This window comes from Solanum pennellii, chromosome 3 (genome assembly GCF_001406875.1).
Source record: "Solanum pennellii chromosome 3, SPENNV200".
Lineage (NCBI taxonomy): Eukaryota > Viridiplantae > Streptophyta > Magnoliopsida > Solanales > Solanaceae > Solanum > Solanum pennellii.
Window position 1 is genome coordinate 18366918 of NC_028639.1, and position 12515 is coordinate 18379432.

Genomic DNA, 12515 nt, shown 5'->3' on the forward strand with positions numbered 1-12515 from the left:
CAGGAGGGTCCTGCTAGTCCCATTATCCAGGAGGGTCCTGCTAATCTCATTATCCAGGAGGGTCCTGTTAGTCCTATTATCCAAGAGGGTCCTGCTGATCCTTTTATTCAGGAGGGTCCTGCTAATCCCATTACCCCGAGGGTCCTGCTAGTCCCATTATCCAGGAGGGTCCTGCTAATTAAATTTTCAACAAACTAATAATACCAACGAAACAGTGTGAATGCTATCTTCATTATTTGGCAGTTCCTTTAAGGAAAAAAATTATAATAATAATAATAATAATAATAATAATAATAAATAAAATAAATATTCCAACTTTCATGTAATTGCAATTGTGATATATATTGGCCAATTTTCATATAATATTCCACAAGTCTTTATTGTAGGGTTTCCATTTCGCTTGCTGTAGACTGGTTGAACATCTAGGTTCCTCGAATCTTCAATCTTGAAACAACTTGTGTCCCTGCTTCAACAAAGAAAATTTGTGAGTTTGAAAAGGTGGTGGTTGGTTTGTGGTTCCATCTTTCGACAAGGGTGGCTCAAACACTTGTGACACTTTGGTTGTTTCCAATGGTCAATACTTCTTATTGATTGATTGTACTTTCATCCAAATTTGCTTATTTTGCGACCCAAATCCAATGTCTTTATCTCACAACACTCATTGTTTAGCCTTCATAGAATCAGAGAATTTTCGAATTCAACACTTGAAGACAGATTATAACTCAGTAGCCTGATGCTTCGCTTAGTACCATTTAGAGACTTGGTAGCGAGTCTTGAAATTCCTTCCTTGTTTTTTGACAAAGACTCGACTCAAATACATACCAAAAAAAAGTGACGAAAAGTATAAGAAAATTACGAACTATACGAGAATAAAAGAAAAGATTCGATGAAGACTCTTTTTTTAGTAAGAAGAAGAAAGAAAAACTTATCTGAGTGTGGGAGCCGAGTCTACTGATCATGCCATGCAATTTGAATTGATTTCCAGACTTGGCTATCCAATCTATTCATCACCATTATTGATCATTCAATCTTGATGTGGAATCCCGACACTTAATGAAGCCATAAATAATTTGGAACCCTTATACACTTTGTGATATTCACGAAGGTCTTTGCCGCTAAAACTCTATCATGTTAATTGCTCCAGCTCACGTCCGCCTTATGGGCATGTCAGAATTTTCACCAATAAGACTCTCTTATATTCAACTCTTTTTCGCCTTACGGTGTCCACTTAGGGTTTTCACCAATAAGACTCTCTCATTTTTATTTCTTTCTACTCACATTTGTCTTATAGTGCCCATTCAGGATTTTTACCTACCCGTAACCAACTTACTCTCGACATATCAAGGGTTGATGCAAAGACTTTTTTTTATTGACTTTAGATGATGGGGTTGATTTTGAGCTTTTAGATGAGAGACCAAATGAATTAACAAATGACTTTTGCCCCAGTATACTACAATATGAATTTTTGGATTTGTGTTTGGTTGAACCGAACCCAACATTAGGGCTGCCTACGTATCTTGCCGAAACAAGAATCAGGTCGAACGTAGTTCAGGCAATTTGTTTTATTTTTTTTTTTACTTTTTTTTGACAACTTCAAGGAAAACAGCATAACCAAGAGATTCCATTGAATCAACCCTTGAAATGTCGAGCCCAAACATAAGGGTTTCTAATGTCGAAACTCAAATCATATGTAATATCTTTTCATAGCATCAGCATTGACGACCGTTTCTGTCACTTTGCCTTCTATATCTGCTAAGTAAAGAGCACCATAGGGTAATACCCTTTTAAAAACGAATGGCCCTCTCCAATTTGGAGAAAATTTGCCTTTGGTTTCGGCATGATGTGGCAAAATGCGTCTCAACACTAATTGACCCTCTTCAAAATGTCTGGGACGCACCTTTTTGTTATATGCCCGTGCCATTCTTTTCTGATATAATTGTCCATGACATACTGATGTGAGACGCTTCTCATCAATCAAACTTAATTGCTCTAACCGAGTTTTGATCCATTCATCATCATCAATTTCATCCTCCACAACAATTCGTAAAGATGGGATCTCAATCTCTGTAGGTATAACTGCCTCAGTCCCGTATACCAGTGAATATGGGGTAGCGCCCACCGACGTACGGACTGTAGTGCGATAACCCAACAAAGCAAAAGGCAACTTTTCATGCCATTGTCGAGAACTTTGCACCATCTTACGAAGTATCTTTTTATATTTTTGTTAGCAGCTTCTACAGCCCCGTTTGCTTTTGGGCGATACGGAGTCAAATTTCGATGCTCAATCTTAAATCGGTAGCATACCTCTTGCATTAAGTGGCTGATGAGATTTGCGGCGTTGTCAGTTATAATCACCTTTGGAATACCAAACCGACAGATGATGTTGAAATGGATGAAATCCACCACGACCTTCTTGGTCACTGACTTGAAAGTTACTGCTTCCACCCACTTTGTAAAATAATCAATGGCCACCAAGATGAACCTGTGACCATTCGATGCTTTTGGTTCTATCGGTCCAATCACATCCATTCCCCATGCCACGAAAGGCCATGGAGCAGAAATTGCATGCAACTCAGAAGGGGGAGAATGTATCAAATCACCATGTATTTGACATTCATGACATTTACGAACAAATCGTATGGAATCCCGCTCCATGGTGAGCCAATAATATCCTGCTCGAAGTATTTTCTTGACTAGAACATATCCATTCATATGAGGTCCACAAACTCCTGCGTGTACTTCAATCATGATCGTGGAAGCCTCTTGTGCATTTACACACCTTAGAAAACCTAAATCGGGTGTCTTCTTGTACAGTATGCCTCCGCTTAAGAAAAAACCCCTTGCTAGTCGTCGAATAGTCCTTTTTTGATTACTAGTTACATCTGACGGACATTCTCCAGACTGAAGATATGTCTTGATATCATGAAACCAAGGCTTACCATCAAATTCCTCCTCAATCATGTTGCAATAAGCATGTTGATCACGAATTTGTATGTATAAAGGGTCAATATGAGCGTCATCAGGGTGTTGGAGCATCGAAGATAAAGTGGACAATGCATCTGCAATCTCATTGTGCACTCTGGGAATGTGTCTAAACTTTATCGACACGAATTGTTGACAAAGACCTTGTAAACAATGTTGATATGGTATGAGCTTTGGGTCTCGAGTTTCCCATTCTCCTTGAATTTGATGAACTAGTAAGTCTGAGTCTCCTAACACTAACAATTCTTGGATGCCCATGTCAACAGCTAACCTCAGACCCAAAATGCACGCTTCATACTCAGACATATTATTAGTACAATAGAATCTAAGTTGGGCTGATATAGGGTAATATTCCCCTGATTCAGACATAAGAACAGCTCCTATTCCAACTCCTTTCCTGTTAGAGGCACCATCAAAGAATAACTTCCAACCTTGATTGTTATCGTGAATAACTTCATCGATACAAGATATCTCTTCATCTGGAAAATAGGTTTTAAGTGGTTCATATTCTTCATCAATAGGGTTCTCTGCCAAATGATCTGCCAATGCTTGAGCTTTCATTGCGGTCCGCGTTATATAGATAATGTCAAACTCTGTGAGCAATATTTGCCATTTCGCAAGCCTGCCTGTGGGCATGGGCTTTTGAAAAATATATTTCAACGGATCCATACGAGAGATGAGATAAGTAGTGTAAGATGAAAGATAATGTTTCAACTTCTGTGCTACCCAAGTTAGGGCACAACACGTTCTTTCAAGAAGGGTGTACTTCGCTTCGTAAACGGTAAACTTCTTGCTGAGGTAATAAATGGCCCGCTCTTTCTTCCCAGTGTCATCATGCTGACCCAGTACACAACCAAAAGAATTATCCAGTACTGACATATACAATATCAAAGGTCTTCCCGGCTCGGGAGGAACCAACACAGGGGGATTCGATAGGTAATTCTTAATTCTTTCAAAAGCTTCTTGACATTCTTCGGTCCACTCGACTGTGGCATTCTTTTTCAACAACTTAAAGATAGGCTCACAAGTTGTTGTGAGTTGAGCAATGAATCTGCTGATGTAGTTTAACCTTCCTAGAAGGCTCATAACCTCAGTTTTGTTCTTTGGAGGTGGCAATTCTTGAATTGCTTTTATTTTTGAAGGATCCAACTCGATACCTCTTCGACTGACTATAAACCCCAAAAGCTTCCCCGATGGTACTCCAAATACACATTTTGCAGGATTAAGCTTGAGATTATACCTGCGGAGCCTTTCGAAGAATCTCCTTAAGTCTTTCACATGATTTGACTGTTTTTTAGATTTAATGATAACATCATCCACATAAACTTCGATTTCTCTATGCATCATATCGTGAAACATGGTTGTCATTGCTCTCATATAAGTTGCCCCTGCATTTTTTAATCCAAAAGGCATAACACGATAACAATATGTACCCCATGGAGTGATAAAAGATGTTTTTTCTGCATCTTCATCATCCATAATAATCTGATGGTAGCCCGCATAACAATCCACAAAAGATGCAACCTCATGTTTAGCACAATTATCCAATAAAATATGGATGTTAGGCAAAGGAAAATCATCTTTTGGACTTGCCTTATTCAAATCACGATAATCAACACACATTCGAACTTTGCCGTCTTTCTTAGGGACGGGTACGATATTGGCTAACCAAGAAGGATATTGAGCGACTTGAATGACTTTGGCCTCAAGTTGTTTTGTGATCTCCTCTTTAATTATTACACTCATGTCGGTTTTGAGTTTTCTCAACTTCTGCTTTATCGGAGGAAAATTAGGATCAATTGGCAACTTGTGAACAACCATGTCAGTGCTTAATCCAGGCATGTCATCATAAGATGACGCAAAAACATCTTTGTAATCAAGCAGGGCCTGGATTATATCATCCTTTTGATGTCGAACATGTAACTTATCTTAGTCTCCTTAATAATTTCCTGATCCCCCAAATTTATCGTCTCAGTTTCACTCATGTTTGGATTTGACTTATTTTTAAAATGATTGAAATCCCTCCTTACTTCTTCAAATACTCTGTCTTCATCATATTCGATTTCTTGACTTATTATTTCAATATTAGGTCGAAGATTAGATTGGATATTAAGATCTGGAGAAAAATTCTGCACGCATGTCATATCACTAGAATCGGCATAGAAAGTACTGTATAAAAGAAAACGAACAAATATATTAGAATGAAATAAAGATGCAATTACATCCTATTGAAAAGGGAAATAGAGAGTTTGAAATAAAACGACAAGATAAAATCCGAATTACAATCCTTGAATGAATCGGACGACAAAAGAAAAAACAAGACAGACAACCAAGACTCGTCTTTAATAGGGAGAGGGGTGGCCTCCCAATTGTTTAGCTTGACATCAGGACCAATGAATTGCACATCTCTGTCGCTAGTGCCTTCTCCGAGTTCCACCATATCAACCTCGACGAATAAATCTTGAAAATAGTTGATCATTTCTTCGCTTACTTTCATCACTGGCTCTGGAAAAGATGATTGATAAGATTCTGTTGCGCGGGCTTTGATGAAAGATTTGTAGATTGGTTGTATAGGCTTGGTAAGTGACCATACATCTCTCTTCTGCTTCTTTGCCTTCATTTTGTCCTCGACTCTAGGTTGGTAGCCTAAGCCAAAAGTACCGATGCTCTTTCATAGACTCACTGGATAAGCTCTCCCTTGCAAGCAGATTCCTAAGCCTTTACCCGGCTCAAACCCATGTTTCAGCAATTCATTCACCACCATTACAGACGCGATCGTCATATTTGGTTTTGAAATGACACTCCCCTCGGGGACATGCTCAATAACCACTACCTCAAAAGCTTGATAAACCAGTGCCTCATTCTCATTATTCGCCTTGATAAAAGGGGAGGAAGAGTCTTTGTAGATTGACAAATCCCCCTCACCATGAACAATCACCTCTTGTCGGTCGTATTCAAACTTAATCATTTGATGCAACGTTGAGGGGACTGCTCCAGCCCTATGCACCCATGGCCTCCCCAACAATAGATTGTAGGACGCGTTGATATCCAACACTTGAAAATTCACAGCGAAATCCACAGGCCCTATGGTTAGTACGAGCTCTATCTCACCAATGACATCTGTTTTTGACCCATCAAAAGCTCTAACACATACATTGTTGGGTCGGACCCTTTCAGCACTAACATTCCATTTCTGTAGAGTTGATAAAGGGCAAATATTTGCTCCAGATCCTCCATAAATTAGAACTCGAGTGACATATGAAAGCTCACACTTTACAGTGATATGTAGGCTTTGGTTATGTAATGTACCTTCTTTGGGTAGTTCATCACCTGAAAGGTGATGCGGTTTACCTCAAATATTCTCCCAGCAATCTTCTCTAACTGACTCACTGTAACTTTACTAGGAACATGTGCTTCATTCAAAATCTTCATTACAGTCTTACGATGTTCATTAGAATGTATTAGCAAAGACAACAAAGAGATTTGGGCTGGAGTTTTTCTTAATTGTTCCACCACGGAGTAGTCTGATAGTTTCATCTTCCTTAGGAATTCCTCTGCCTCTCTCAGTGACCGGACTCTTTATTTGTATTTGGTCATTTTTAGTTTTCCTTAATTCCATTGGGATAACATCTTCCTGAACGGGTTATTCCTCCCACTTCATCTATTTCTTCATCAATTTCTTTTCCCTTGTATGTCACAACAGTAGGCTCATAATTCCAGGGAACAGCTTTGGGGTTAGTCATTGGGAGCTGGGATACTGGCCTGATAATCACAGGAGGAATATGGGCCCCTTGCAAGATCAAGATAGGCTTGTTTGGAATTTTTGGAACAAACGATTTTTCCTTACTCGGACTTGCCCAAACATCTTCAAGGGCTCCTTTCACAGTTAAGATGGGTGTGTTTGATGGACTCAACTTTTCTAACACACTTTTCGCCCCTAAAGGCATCATTTTTGTTAAATCAACAACATTTGCTGACTTCTGAATGCCAGTTCCAACCCTAAGGATTGGCTTATACGGAGATGCAAAATCTTCATGACCCTTCATCATTTCTAGCATGTTTATTTTAGTATGCCTCAGCAATGGATTTTGATTGATGTTGGGTCCACGCGGACTTTCAACTATAATTCGATTAGAATCGATCAAATCCTGAATGGCCCTTTTCAAATACCAACATCTCTCTATGTTGTGCCCTGGGGCATTAGAACAATATGCGCAATGTTGAGAATAATCCAAATTTCTCGGGGGAGGATTCGACATCTTTCTCTCAATAGGACTCAAAACATTCAACGTCCTTAATTTTTGGAACAAGCTAGCATACGACTCCCCAATAGGAGTGAACTCATCTTTAACGCCATTTCCCTTTTTGTATTGTGGTCTAGGACGGAAAGGAATTCTAGCAGTATTTTGATGAACTTGTGGGGGTGGTGGATGATTTTGTGGAGTTGGTGCACGCCATTGTGGATAAGAAGGGGGTGCAATTGGTTGTGCATTAAAAACATGATATGGAGTGTATGACATAGAATATTGTGGAGCTTGGGAAGGAAAATAGTGTTGTGGGGAATTACCTAGAACATGAGTCCTAGGCGCTGATACAATAGTGGCCACATCCTCCCTTCTCTTCTTCCCTCCAATATTTCCAGAACCATTTTGAAGCACTTGTGTTGTGGCTTTTAAGGCAGCTTGACTTACAATCTTTCCAGACTTGATGCCATTTTCCACCATTTCCCCTACCTTAATAACTTCAGCGAATGTCTTCCCTACGGCAGAAAGCAGATAGTGAAAGTAATCAGGTTCTTGCGCCTGGAGAAAAACGTCAATCATCTCTGACTCCTTCATCGGTGGTTTAACCCTAGCAGCTTGTTCCCTCCATCTGATAGCATATTCACGAAAATTTTCCGTGGTCCTTTTCCTCATGTTGGCTAACGAGGAGCGATCTGGAACAATGTCAATATTATATTGGAATTGCTGTACAAAACATCGAGCCAAATCATCCCATGTGTGCCAGTTGGTGATATCCTGATCTATGAACCATTCAGATGCAATCCCTACTAAGCTTTCCCCAAAATAGGCCATAAGTAACTCTTCTTTGCCCTCTGCACCCCTCAATTGGTTGCAATATCTCTTTAGATGAGCTATGGGGTCTCCGTGACCATCATATTTTTCAAACTTTGGAGTTTTAAAACCAGCAGGCAAATGGACGTGAGGAAACATACACAAGTCACTGAACGAGATGCCTTTGTGGCCTCCTAGTCCTTGCATATCTCTTATACTCTGTTCCAAACTCTTCATTTTCTTAGTCATTTCTTCATGTTCCTCATTCTTGACCATCCTCTCAATTTCAACAGGGGAACTATATTGATGAATGTGGGGATGAGAACTTGGAATTTTAATGGTCTCTTCAAGAGTGTAACTCTGATCACGCCGAACTTTGGGCGGAGGATCGCTATTGGATTTGGGCACCATCGTTGGCTGCGGGATGCTGTTAGTCGGGGCAGTTGACACAAAGAGTGGATTACTTATCACGGGCGTATTCGAAGGGCGCACCATAGAAGTTCCAGCGACATTGGATGTGTAAGCATAGGGGCCGAATCCAGGGGGATATATCTGATCGCTTGTCGACACCTGGATAGGGTGAGACATATTTGTATTAAAATAGTCTCGGATTGAAGACGGTGGAGGTTGTCCATTCATCCAAGCCTCGTACATCTCTGCCATTTGTTGTCTTAACTCCCTTATCTCTTCTGTTGTCCCTGTTTCTTGTGAAGTCATCTGGTTTTGGATCTCCTCATCATTGTCCGATTCATTTCCATCTCTGGGGGCCATTTTCTGTTTCCCTTTCGATCTTGTGTTGTAAGGATGTGATGCCAGTTTAACCACAAACCAACCACTTTTAAGCTAGTATGTCTCTCTCTCTTTCTCTCTCTATCTCTCTCTCTCTCTCTCTCTGAATAGAGTAATAAACCGATTAGTGTTAAGAAATTATGCACATTGTATCCACATACATACTTCTAATATGGAGGACCTCATGTTTCATCCCGGCTTACCTAGGCATTCTTCATTAGTTTTTTAATGTTTTATTATTATTATTTATTTATTTACTTATATGTTTATTTATTTATTATCATTATGATCATCATTTTTTAAGAGAAAGAAGAAAGAAAAAAGAAAAGAAAAGAAAATAATAATAATAATAATAATTTGGATCGAACCCCCAGGGTTGCCTACGTATCATGTTTGGCCCATGAATCAGATCTTGCGTAGTTCGAGAAAGATATTAATAATAATTTATTTTTTTATCATTAATTTACTTTCTTTTTTTCTTTTTTCTTTTTTTTCTTTATTTTTTTTTTTTTTTTTGCATGACATATGCACATAAGGTGACCGAAAGTAAATCTTTTCATTCATTTTCAAATATTTGAAACAATGATTTGAATAAAAAAAAAAAAAAAACAGAAGTACCTAGGACTTAGATAGACTCTAAATGAAATAAAATAACAAAACGAAAAGAAAGAGAAAAACCTAAAAATAATAATAATAATGAAATAATCACTACTAAGAGAATAGACTCTAAAAGAAACTGAATCCTCGAATCTCAATCATCTCCAAGGCCCTTATAAATCTTCGCCAACGCTTTCGGTAGATATGGAGCCAAAGCACGGGCCTGTTGGCCCAACCTCTCATCGTTCTGGTGTAAATATCTAGCATAAACATCGTTGAGTTCATCCCTGAGTTGTAGTATTCGGTCTCTGGCTTCATCCATATTGTCATAACAATTCTGTAACCAGTGGTGAGCAGTATTGACTTCATGCGTCAAATTTTCCCTTTGTTCTTGGAGTTCTTCAATTTGAAGGTGGAGTGCATCTCGCTCGGCTATTCTTTGACCTCTCTCAATCTCACAGTCTGCCTGATAAGCACTAAAACGCCTTGCTATTTCTCTTTCCCGTTCCATAGAGGCTTTAACTTGAGTTTGGAGTCTAGACTGTGCGCAGATAAGTTGGGCCTTTTCTTTCTTATACTCCTCTTCCTGTTGCTCCATAGCGCCTGTGGCAATGCCCAAGTCTTCTTGTAAGGTTAGAATGGTAGAGCGGTGTTTTCTAACTCTAACTTCAAATATCGCATCACGTTGGGCCAACTCCTCTTTAGCGTTTTTCAGGTCATTACTTAGGATATCCAGAGTAGATTTGTAGCTTCTTTCGACTTTGAGGCGAGCTTGCTTAATCTTAACCTCAATTTCTGCTTCTCGATCTATAGGTCCTTTTATTGACCCTTCTGGCATAACCTTAGGAAGGGGCTGATCATGAACCCAGTCTAAGTATGCTTGGTCCACCTCGCCTCTTGTGCGATCCTTCACCATATCGTGGGGACTTGAGAGTATGCATCCCCCCCAAATCTTAAATATCTCTGATTGCCTTAAAGGTATCTTGGGATGAAACTCATACATGAATTCACGCATATCTTCATTAGGTGGTAGAAACTGGCGTCGCCCAAGTTGTCGCATAACTCTAAGTGGCATGTAAGGTTGGACACCTCGAAGACCCATTAGGACAATGAATGATCGAAAAGTAGACATGTATATCACCTCGGCCGATGGAAACCAATGATAATTCCACACAATCTTGTCAGCAGTCAGATTATTGAGGTGTTGCTTCCAAGCTTCAATACCCTTCGGAAAACTATGATCTTTGATTCTTTCTTTGTGGCCTCCAATATAATCATTCCATTCTACTTTAAAGTCCACTGCATAAGGGTGATGACGAATGTGTTCAATCATCCATAGTTGTAATAACATATTGCATCCCTCAAAGTAGTCTTTTCCATCCTTGCAAATAGTTAAAGCACGATAGATGTCTGCCAGAATCATTGGTACGAGGGTGATATTAGGCTTTTTCTCAAAAGCTGTAATGACTGCAGCTAAGTTCATGCTAATCTTTCCTCCCTTTTTTGGAAATACCATGATCCCCAAAAAAGCCACCACGAAGGCATCATAACTGTGTGCTTCCCAGGTCAGACGACACCCATTATTACGGAGTTTCTTTCCATACACTTCGAATCCATCACTTTTGCCATATCTTTTGTACAAAAATTCTAACGGAACCCATCCATTATCGAGACAACCACCTATATCATTCTCATTTATATGCAGTAATTCTAGAAACCTCCTCCCATTAATATGTTTTGGTATCATAGGCTCTTCTTTGTGAAGATGTTTACCCTTTCCAATGAATGCCCCTATCTCCTCAAGGGTGGGGGTGAGTTCACAACCAGAAAAACGGAATACATTCCTTAACGGGTCCCAAAAATGCACTAGTGCTTCTATCAAATCCCGTCGTGGCTCAACATACAAAAGGCTTCGTAGAAATCCCAAGCATTTGAACACCATTCCTCGTCCATGGTTTGTCATATTTTCATACCATGTCTTCAAGAGTGTCGGGGCCTTATCCAATATCATGAATCGAGGTGATTGGTCCTCTCTTTGTCTCTTATCTCCCTTTTCATATGGATTCATATTTTCCTATATTATGATAGTGACAAACTAGGCTTAATAAAATATATATTTTTTTAATAAGAATAACGGAAAAATCATACACAAAAAAAGTAATTTTTTTAATTATTTGTTTTTATAATAAGATATTTTTTTTAAATAACAATAACGTAAAAATCATACACACAAAAAAGTTATTTTTTTAATTATTTTTTATAATAAAATATTTTTTTTAATAAGAATAACGTAAAAATCATACATACACAAAAAAAGCAATTTTTTTATTTTTTTATTTTATTTATTTAATTTTTTTTTAAAAAAAATGGTTATTAAAGGAAGAATGAGAAAAAAAAAATATATAAATAGCCCTTAAAATTTTTCCAAAACTAAAAATATTAGTATATTCGATTGTATTTTATTTTTTGTTGATTAAATTTTCAATCTTTTTTTTTATATATAGAAAAACTTTGATGGTAATGATAGATTTTTCTATTTGTAAAAGAAATATGAATTTTGATAGAAAAAACTGTGTTTAATAAAAGGATTACGTCTAAACTTTAATTTGGTATTTTTCGTTATAATTAATTTTTCATTATAATTCATTTGTCTAAAGCCGATCAACATTTGTATAGTCTTCCCAATAATGCAACAAGTAAGACAAATAATGTACATGATAGTCTCAAGTAGGGATACTTCTCCTAGACAGGCTCGACCCTTGTGTCGAGCTCCCCATTAATTCAACATTATGCATGACGCAGATAAATCGAATTATATTAGGGATAGTCATTGTTGAGGCTTGTTTTACTAGGTAAACAATCTAATAGGGAAGGTGTCTAGACTGGCCATAAAACGAGCGGACTACTTGAGTCGAGAAGGGACAACTTACCAGTAGCAGGGCTTTCTGGCCTCACTGTTAGTCCTTCCCATCCTAAGACATGTGTTACTATAGAATCCTTCCCAGGAGTGTTGCCGCATCTCTGGTATCTCATGGCTCGGGAGCGTAATCGCATCTCCAAATAAAGTATCTCAGAAGACTCAGATGGGTGCGT

General features: G+C 38.5%; 2 protein-coding genes across 2 annotated transcripts; both read right to left on the reverse strand.

Moving 5' to 3' along the window:
* Window positions 1–1684: 1684 nt before the first annotated feature.
* Window positions 1685–5602, reverse strand: LOC107013244. The gene is made up of 4 exons (XM_027915588.1): window positions 5313–5602; window positions 5013–5151; window positions 2305–4869; window positions 1685–2209 (listed from the first exon to the last, which is right to left on the reverse strand). Exons 1-4 carry the CDS (start codon window positions 5600–5602, stop codon window positions 1685–1687), a joined length of 3519 nt encoding a protein of 1172 aa, XP_027771389.1.
* Window positions 5603–6581: 979 nt separating this feature from the next.
* LOC107013245 lies at window positions 6582–8807 on the reverse strand. The gene has a single exon (XM_015213203.1). The coding sequence runs from the start codon at window positions 8805–8807 to the stop codon at window positions 6582–6584; it is 2226 nt and encodes a 741-aa protein (XP_015068689.1).
* Window positions 8808–12515: the final 3708 nt, after the last annotated feature.